This window comes from Scyliorhinus torazame, chromosome 12 (assembly GCF_047496885.1).
Source record: "Scyliorhinus torazame isolate Kashiwa2021f chromosome 12, sScyTor2.1, whole genome shotgun sequence".
NCBI classification, from domain to species: domain Eukaryota; kingdom Metazoa; phylum Chordata; class Chondrichthyes; order Carcharhiniformes; family Scyliorhinidae; genus Scyliorhinus; species Scyliorhinus torazame.
The window spans coordinates 74,923,156-74,933,408 of record NC_092718.1 but is presented as its reverse complement, the minus strand read 5'-3'; the positions used below and the strand labels follow the sequence as shown (position 1 = coordinate 74,933,408).

At 46.6% G+C, this 10,253-nt stretch overlaps 1 protein-coding gene across 1 annotated transcript in view; it reads left to right on the top strand.

Annotated features, from left to right (window-relative positions):
• The first annotated feature begins 1,991 nt into the window (after positions 1-1,991).
• LOC140386489 (CD276 antigen-like) overlaps positions 1,992-10,253 on the top strand; it is a 91,914-nt gene continuing 83,652 nt past the window's right edge. Inside the window, exon 1 of the mRNA XM_072468879.1 lies at positions 1,992-2,133. Coding sequence (XP_072324980.1) covers positions 2,061-2,133 — 73 coding nt within the window. The 5' untranslated portion in view covers positions 1,992-2,060. The remainder of the gene's footprint in view (positions 2,134-10,253) is intronic.

Genomic DNA, 10,253 nt, shown 5'->3' with positions numbered 1-10,253 from the left:
TGGGGGAAAGCAGGATCAGGCTATGGAGCTGGGTGATCAGCCATGATCATAATAAATATCGGATCAGGGTTGTAGGACCGAATAGCCTTCTCCTATTTTCCATGTTTCAATGTAAGCCATTGCTAACACATAGAAAATACTGCCTGGCTTCTCATCAAATCCTGGTCAAATAATTGAGATAACAGTTGTTGGCACCGTTCCCGACCTTGAGTTGAATACAAAGAATACATGAGATGCTCCCCTCTGAGGAGGTCGGACTAATTCTTAGTTACACCGTCACGTCAGCGGGACTCCGAGCATTACTCCCTCTCGTGTCCTCACCCTCTCAAAGAGAGAAAGGTTGGTGGCTGCGACTCCCAATCCAGACATAAGCCAGATCGAGATGGGACTGAGGGAGTGCTGCATTGTCAGAGGGTCAGTACTGAGGGAGTGCTGCATTGTCAGAGGGTCAGTACTGAGGGAGTGCTGCACTGTCAGAGGGTCAGTACTGAGGGAGTGCTGCACTGTCAGAGGGTCAGTACTGAGGGAGTGCTGCATTGTCAGAGGGTCAGTACTGAGGGAGTGCTGCACTGTCCGACGGTCAGTACTGAAGGAGTGCTGCACTGTCAGAGGGTCAGCACTGAGGGAGTGCTGCACTGTCGGAGGGTCAGTACTGAGGGAGTGCTGCACTGTCAGAGGGTCAGTACTGAGGGAGTGCTGCACTGTTGCAGGGTCAGTACTGAGGGATGCTGCACTGTCAGAGGGTCAGTACTGAGGGAGTGCTGCACTGTCAGAGGGTCAGTACTGAGGGAGTGCTGCACTGTCAGAGGGACAGTACTGAGGGAGTGCTGCACTGTCAGAGGGTCAGTACTGAGGGAGTGCTGCACTGTCAGAGGGACAGTACTGAGGGAGTGCTGCACTGTCAGAGGGTCAGTACTGAGGGAGTGCTGCACTGTCAGAGGGACAGTACTGAGGGAGTGCTGCACTGTCAGAGGATCAGTACTGAGGGAGTGCTGCACTGTCAGAGGGTCAGCACTGAGGGAGTGCTGCACTGTCAGAGGGTCAGTACTGAGGGAGTGCTGCACTGTCGGAGGGTCAGTACTGAGGGAGTGCTGCACTGTCAGAGGGTCAGTACTGAGGGAGGGCTGCACTGTCAGAGGGTCAGTAATGAGGGAGTGCTGCACTGTCCGAGGGTCAGTACTGAGGGAGGGCTGCACTGTCGGAATGTCAGTACTGAGGGAGGGCTGCACTGTCTGAATGTCAGTACTGAGGGAGTGCTGCACTGTCAGAGGGTCAGTACTGAGGGAGGGCTGCACTGTCTGAATGTCAGTACTGAGGGAGTGCTGCACTGTCAGAGGGTCAGTACTGAGGGAATGCTGCACTGTCGGAATGTCAGTACTGAGGGAATGCTGCACTGTCAGAGGGTCAGTACTGAGGGAGTGCTGCACTGTCAGAGGGTCAGTAATGAGGGAGTGCTGCACTGTCGGAGGGTCAGTACTGAGGGAGTGCTGCACTGTCAGAGGGTCAGTAATGAGGGAGTGCTGCACTGTCGGAGGGTCAGTACTGAGGGAGGGCTGCACTGTCGGAATGTCAGTACTGAGGGAGGGCTGCACTGTCGGAATGTCAGTACTGAGGGAGGGCTGCACTGTCGGAATGTCAGTACTGAGGGAGGGCTGCACAGTCAGAGGGTCAGTACTGAGGGAGTGCCGCACTGTCGGAAGGTCAGTACTGAGGGAGTGCTGCACTGTTGGGGGAGGGGGGGGCGGGGTGTTGCTGGTTTGGGGGTGAGATCTCCTCCCCGGTATCCTGGGCTCAAGTCCACCCCTATGTCCAGATTGCTCAAAGCAGATGTGCTCGTTTCTGAATTCACAATGGTGGGATCTTGCTGTGCACTATTTGGCAGTGCCGCCTCTCCACCTGGCGATGTCAAAAGTCCCCCATTGGGTGGAATCACTTGGGGAACATCTTGAACGCACTAAGAGAACTAAAAGTCTGTGTTTTCTATCCAGCTGGTGCTCACTTTGCACCGGAAGACCGTTGGCTCCACTGGCATTCTGCTGGGCTCCACTGGGCTGCTGATCATGGCTGGAGTCCGTCGTCGCCATTTCCTGAGCCTCTCATGCCTCTTTGCATTTCCACTGCTCTTTTGTCACAGTGAGTATTTCAGTTCTGTTCGCAGGGGCGCAATCATTCATCGTTTCCTTAAATGTCCACGGGCCGTGGCTGTCACTGGAACAGGAGGAGGCCATTCGGCCCTTCGAGCCTGCTCTGCCATTCAATCTGATTACGACCAATCCTCAATCTCAGACCCGCTCCCTTGCCCCATGCCCCTTTTTTCGTTTCAAAAAATAACACATGCAAACAGGTATAATAATATAGTCCATTTTTTTTTTGTTCTTCCTTCTCCAACTGAAATTCCTCTCGATTGACAGTCTCTTTGAACAACAAGGTCGCTGTACGATCCATCAATTTCTCTACGCCTCAGCATGTCCCTTTAAAGTCAGATACTTTAGCTCAATCTGATCACAGAGTCCCTTGCAATTCTCCAACACATCTGTTGTTTTTAATAAACATTTTATTGAGGTATTTTTGGTTTTACAACAACAACAAAATAAACAATGTACATGAGTCTATAAACATCGTGCAAAAAGTCTGCTTCATCCCTTACAGGTCCCACCTTTATTAACCCCCTACTCTAAGCTAAACTAACCCCCCCTTCTGCTGATGATTAATTTTCAGCAAAGAAGTCCACGAACAGTTGCCACCTCCGGGCGAACAATGACCCTCTCAAGGTGAACTTGATTTTCTCCAAACAGAGAAAGCTAGCCATGTCCGATAGCCAGGTCTCCAACTTCGGGGGCTTTGAGTCCCCCCAAGCCAGTAGTATCCATCTCCGGGCTACCAGGGAAGCAAAGGCCAGAACGTCTGCCTCTTTCTCCTCCTGGATTCCCGGGTCTTCCGACACCCCAAAAATCGCCACCTCTAGACTCGGTGCCACCCTTGTTTTTAACATCTTGGACATGACATCTGCAAACCCCTGAAAGAATCCCCTGAGCTTTGGACATGTCCAGAACATGTGGACATGGTTCGCTGCCAAACCCCCCTCCCCCTCCCACGCCTTGCGCACATATCTTCTACCCAAAAGAATCTGCTCATCCGGGCCACTGTCATGTGAGCCCGGTGAATTATCTTAAACTGTATCAGGCTGAGCCTGGCGCATGTTGTGAACGGGTTGACTCTACTCAACGCGTCCACCCAGACACTATCCTCTATCTCTCCTCCTAACTCCTCTTCCCATTTGTGCTTCAGCTCCTCAGTCTGCATGTCCTCTGAGCCCATAGTTCCTTACAGATGTCAGAGACCTTCCCTTCTCCCACCCACACTCTGGAAACTACCCTGTCCTGTATCCCCCTTGGTGGTCGGAGCGGGAAGGTTGAAACCTGCCTACATAGGAAGTCCCGCACCTGCAGGTACCTGAATTTGTTTCCCCTCGCCAATCCAAATTTCTCCTCCAGCTCCCACAAGCTAGGAAAGCTCCCCTCGATAAACATATCCCCCATCCTCTCAATTCCTGCCCTCTGCCATCTCCGAAACCCCCCATCCATACTCCCCAGGGCAAACTGGTGATTATTACAAATTGGAGACCAGACCAATGCTCCCTCTGCTCCCACATGCTTCCTCCATTGCCCCCAGACTCTCAGGAGCGCTACCACCACGGGGCTGGTGGAGTACCATGCCGGCGGGAACGGCAGAGGCGCCGTTATCACTGCCCCCAAACTGGTGCCCTTACATGAGTTTCATAGAATTTACAGTGCAGAAGGAGGCCATTCGGCCCATCGAGTCTGCTCTGGCTCTTGGAAAGAGCACCCTACCCAAGGTCCACACCTCCACCCTATCCCCATAACCCAGCAACCCCACCCAACACTAAGGGCAATTTTGGACACTAAGGGCAATTTATCACGGCCAATCCACCTAACCCGCACATCTTTGGACTGTGGGAGGAAACTGGAGCACCCGGAGGAAACCCATGCACACACGGGGAGGATGTGCAGTCTCCGCACAGACAGTGACCCAAGCCGGAATCGAAGCTGGGACCCTGGAGCTGTGAAGCAATTGTGCTATCCACAATGCTTGTGTCGCCTCCATCCGCTCCCATGCCGACCCCCCTCCACGACCCACTTCCAAATCATGGCTATATTCGCCGCCCAATAATAGTTACTGAAATTTGACAGCGCCAGCCCGCCCTCCCCCCGGCTCCGCTCAAGCATCCCCTTTTTTTACTCGCGGGGTCTTGCCCGCCCACACAAAGCCAGTGATAGCTTTGTTGACCCATTTAAAAAAGGACCATGGAATAAAGATGGGGAGATACTGGAACACAAACAAATTCCCCCAGAATCCTCATGATTTCTTCCATCCCCTGTACTGGGTCCGATACATACAGGAGCTTGTCGTCTGCGTACAACGAGACTCTGTGTTTCACTCCCCCCCATACCAGTCCCTTCCAGCCCTTTGAGGCTCTTAGTGCAATTGCCAATGGTTCTATAGCTAACGCGAACAACAGTGGGAAGAGGGAGAGGGGATCATCCCTGTCTCGTCCCCCGATGTAGCCTAAAATAGTCCGATGTTGTCCTATTCGTCCGTACGCTCGCCACAGGAGCCTGATACAGCAACCTGACCCAGTCAATAAAGCCCCGCCCAAATCAGAACCGTCCCAGTACCTCCCACAGATAATCCCATTCTACTCGATCAAAAGCCTTCTCTGCATCCATTGTGACCACTAACTCCACCTCCCTACCTTCTGGGGTCATCATGATCGCATTTAGCAACCGTCTTACATTGGCCACCAACTGCCTTCCCTTAACGAACCCAGTCTGGTCCTCTCCAATCACGCCGGAATGCAGTCTTTAATCCTAGAGGACAACATTTTGGCCAGCAGTTTGGCGTCCACATTCAATAGAGATATCGGCCTGTAGGACCCACACAGCTCCGGATCCTTGTCCCGCTTCAGGATCAGCGAGATCGTGGCCTGTGACATCGTCGGTGGAAGCACCCTTCTCTCCCTTGCCTCATTGAATGTCCTCATCAACAGCGGCCCCAATATCTCAAAGAACTTTTTATAAAACTCCGCTGGGTACCCATCCGGCCCCGGGGCTTTACCCGACTGCATGGCCTTCAGCCCCTCCGCTATCTCTTCGATCCCGATTGGAGCCCCCAGCCCTTCTACCAGCTCCCCGTCCACCTTTGGGAAATTCAGCCCCCCTAGGAAGTGCCTCATCCCCTTCGGCCCAGCTGGGGGTTCCGACCCGTACAGCCTACTATAAAACTCCTTAAACGTCTTATTTGCCCCTGCTGAGTCTCCTACCAGGTTCCCGTCTCCATCCGTTACTTTCCCTATCTCCCTGGCTGCCTCCCTCTTTCTAAGCTGCTGTGCAAGTATTCTGCTGGCCTTCTCTCCGTGATCATAAATCACCCCCCTCGCCTTTCTCAGGTGCTCTACCGCCCTTCCTGTGGTTAACAAGCCGAACTCCGCCTGTAGCCTCCGCCGTTCCCTTAAAAGCCCTGCCTCTGGGGTCTCCGCATACCTCCTGTCGACCTGTAGTATCTCCTTTACCAGTAACGACTTTATTAGTTAACTGTTGAAATGTGGCTGGGGCGTTTTTCATGCCAAATGGCATAACTTTGAATTGGTATATACCATCTGGAGTTACAAAAGCTGAAATCTCCTTCGCCCTTTCGGATAAAGGTACCTGCCAGTAACCTTTAAGTAAATCCAGTTTGGAAATAAAAACTGATTGCCCCACTTTATTAATACAATACTCCAAACATGAGATAGGATAAGAGTCCATTCTTGTAACTGCATTAACCTTTCTATAGTCCACACACAACCGTTGGGTACCGTCTGGTTTAGGTACCATCACTATGGGTGAGCTCCATTGGCTGCAACCCACTTCAATTATGCCATTTTTAAGCATACTTTCAATCTCTTTGTTAACCTGTGCCAATTTTAAAAGGTTAAGTCTATATGGATGTTGTTTGATTGGAACAGCATTTCCCACATCTACATCATGTGTCGCCATTTTAGTACTTCCCAATTTATCTCTACAAACTTGCCTGCATGATATCAATAACTCTTTCAGGTCAGTCCGTTTTCCTCTGGAAGGTAACTCAACAATTTATCCCAATTTTTAAGAACATCCTCGTTTTCCAATTTAATCTGAGGTATATCAAATTCCAAGTCACCTGGATTTGGTTTGTCACTTTGAGTTAGAATCATTAAAACCTCCTTTTTCTCTCCTTCCCTTTCAAAGTACCTTTTATGCATATTCACATGACACACTCGGTGAGTCTTCCTTCTATCTGGTGTTTTTACCACATAATTCACCTTACTTAATTTCCTTTCAATCTGATACGGTCCACAAAACCTAGCTTTTAAAGGCTCACCTACCAATGGCAACAACACTAAAACTTTATCTCCACTGGCAAAACTACGAACTTTGGATTTCTTGTCCGCTACCCGTTTCATCACATTTTTGTGCAACTTTTAAATGTTGTCCAGCCAATTCACCTGCTCTATTTAATCGTTCCCTATAATTTGATATGTAATCCGATAATGTAAGTTCTGATTTCTCACTCACCAATTTTTCCTCAATCAATTTAAGTGGTCCTCTTACCTCATGACCAAAAATTAGTTCAAAAGGACTGAATTTGGTTGACTCATTAGGTGCATCCCTAATTGCAAACAATACGAATGGAATTCCTTTTTCCCAATCCTCTGGATAATCTTGCAAATAAGCCCTCAACATTGTCTTTAGTGTCTGATGCCACCTTTCTAATGCTCCCTGCGATTCTGGATGGGACGCAGTTGATTTAAATTGTTTTATTCCTAAACTATCCATAACTCCTTTGAATAACCTTGAGGTAACATTTGATCCTTGATCCGATTGTATGTCTGTGGGTAGTCCATATCGAGTAAAGAATTTAAGTAACTCCTCCACAATCTTCTTAGCTGTAATATTACGGACTGGAATGGCCTCTGAAAACCTAGTAGACACATCCATTATAGTCAAAAGATATTGATTCCCATTTTTCGTTTTAGGAAGTGGTCCTACTCAATCAATTAAGACCCTTGTAAAAGGCTCCTCAAATACTGGAATGGGTATTAAGGGCCCTGGTTTTATCACTGCTTGAGGTTTCCCTATTACTTGACATGTGTGACATGATTGACAAAATTTAACTACATCTTTATGTAGTCCAGGCCAATAAAAATGATTTTGTATTTTAGCTTGAGTTTTCCTTACTCCCAAATGACCTCCCATTGGTACCTCATGTGCAACTCGCTACAACCTCCTTTCTATACCCTACCGGCAATACTACTTGATGAACTTCTGCCCACTTTTCATCCGCCTGCATGTGTAAAGGTCTCCATTTTCTCATCAAGACATCACTTTTATGGTAATAACACTCTGGTATACACTCGGATTCCTCTTCCATATATGCTTTCTGATACATCCGTTTTATTTCTACATCTTTCTGTTGTAACTCCGCCAATTTTCCTGAACTAAAAATATCCACCTCATCCTCCACCTGTTCTTGTTCTTTTTCAACCATCTGATCAAAAATTGTTTCTGATAATTGCACTTCAACTTTATCTTCACTCTTTGATTTCTCCTCTTGTCTTAACCTGTGACTTTGCGACCTTGTTACTACACAATCTGGAGCATTCCCAGAATATTTGTCCTTCAACACTTCAGTTGTCTGATTTTCCACTGGCTTATCAACCACCGTAGGCATCACTCCCACCTGCGATCCAGCTATATTATTACCCAAGATAAATTGTATTCCTGGACAAGGTAGTTTCTCGATTACTCCTACTACCACGTCACCACTCCTCACTGGACTTTCCAACCTCACCTTATATAATGGAACACTACTCCTCTCACCCTGAATTCCACATATTACCACCTTTTCTGGCAATATTCTTCCCAAACTACATATCTCCTCATCTCTTACCATTAAAGATTGACTAGCTCCCGTATCTCTTGAAATTGTGACTTCTTTACCTGCTCCTCCTGATACACATGAGTAAACTTTACCCACACAAGTAAATTCTTTAAAAAGATCTGGCATCTTCTGATCAATCACCTCTTGATCAGGCTGTACAATCTTTTGCACCTCCTTCGCTTCACCTGGGCTTTTCTTTACCACTTTCACGAACTCCACTGTCTTATCCTGTTTTACCACATCAGCCTTCAAACTGCTTTTCTTCAACCACCAACACTGTGACTTTACATGGCCTAGTTTATTACAGTGAAAACATTTGAAACTTTTCATTTCTTCTCCACCCTCCTGGATTTCATTTTTAATCTGAGGTACACTCTCCTTCTTATCTCCCATCAGATCAGCTTTACCTCTACCACTTGAGTATTTCTCATGTCCCCAGTTTCTATCCCTCACAGACTGAAACCAAGCTTTGATTTATGAACTAATTCATAATCATCTGCCATTTCTGCTGCTAATCTCGCAGTTTTAACCCTCTGCTCTTTCACATGAGTTCTCACTACATCAGGAATTGAATTTTTAAATTCCTCCAAAAGTATAATTTCTCTGAGAGCTTCATACGTTTGGTCTATTTTCAAAGGCCTTATCCACCTATCAAAATTACTCTGTTTGATCCTTTCAAACTCCATGTATGTTTGACCAAATTCTTTGCTTAAATTTCTAAACCTTTGTCTGTAGGCTTCAGGCATTAGTTCATATGCACACAAGATGGATTTTTTCACCTCCTCATACATCTCAGATACCTCCTCCGTTAGTAATGCAAACACTTCACTCTCCCTACCTACCAGCTCTGTTTGAATCAGTATTACCACATGTCCTGTGGCCATTTCATTTGTTTAGCCACCTTCTCAAATGAAATGAAAAAGGCTTCTACCTCCTTCTCGTCAAACCTTGGCAATGCTTGGACATATTTAAATAGATCCCCACCAAGCCTTCGACTTTGACGCTCTCTCTTTATCCTCATCACTATCGTCAAACTGTACGTTTCCCTTTAAATTCGCCAATCTTAACTGACTGTCATGTTTCATGGCCATTTTCTGAAGTTCAAACTCTCTCTCTCTTTCTTTTTCCTCTCTCTCTCTCTTTCTTTTCCCTCTCTATCTCTTTCGTATTCAAGCTGCTTTAATTCTTTCTTCTGTTCCATTTGTTTAATTTGCAACTGAATTTTTGCCATTTCCAATGAGTCAGACTGTTTTTGCCAAATCTAACAGCCTGCTTTTAGTCTCTGTCCATAATGTACTGTGTGTGACCGCCTCCACCCTCAAAAACTTCAGAGCCTCTGAAAGAGCCATTGTCCACATCGTCCTTAAACTGAAATACCACACCTGAAAAGCAACCACAATATGCTCACCCCTCACTGTCTTTAAGTTCACTAAGCCAATCCAATCGATAGACTTTTATCCCGGACGAGACCCCAATTTGTTATAGGTCAGGGTTTAGAGAACCCCAAAATGTATCATGGAGTTCACCTGACCCACGACTTTGAATAGATTGTGTATGGGGATCACACGGCCCACTCTACAGGTGTGGTACAGTAGAAATCGAAAAGTATTTTTTAAAGCAAAACAATGTTTATTCTATGAACTCAAGTTAACCTTTTTAAAACATACAGTGAACATCTTAGCAACCATTAATTCAAATACAACCCCCAAAGGATACAACACTAAGTAATCCTTAAGCTTTCCTTTTAATATCCATAAGACATTACAAAAAACTTTTAACTGAAGCATATCAAGTTTAAATTCACTACTGAGAACAGTTATCAGTCTGAATTCACCAAATGATCAAGAGATAGTCTTTACATGACAGAGGGAACAACATTACACATTCTTTGGCTGGCTGCAGTTCCAACACTGAAACAAAACCAAAAAAACAGACACACCCAAGCTTTTCTCAAAGTGAAACTAAAAAGCAGAGCCAGAGCTCAGCTCCACCCACACTCTGACATCACTGCAGTAACTTGAGCAGACAAACATTTCTTAAAGTGACATTATCATGACAAGTATAAAAGCAAGGAAGTGATACTGCACCTCTATGAATCATTGGTCAGACCACATTTGAAATGAAAATGAAATGAGAATTGCTTATTGTCACAAGTAGGCTTCAAATGAAGTTACTGTGAAAAGCCCCTAGTCGCCACATTCCGGCGCCTGTTCGGGGAGGCTGTTACGGGAAGTATTGGAGTATTGTGTTCAGTTCTGGGCACCTTATTTAAG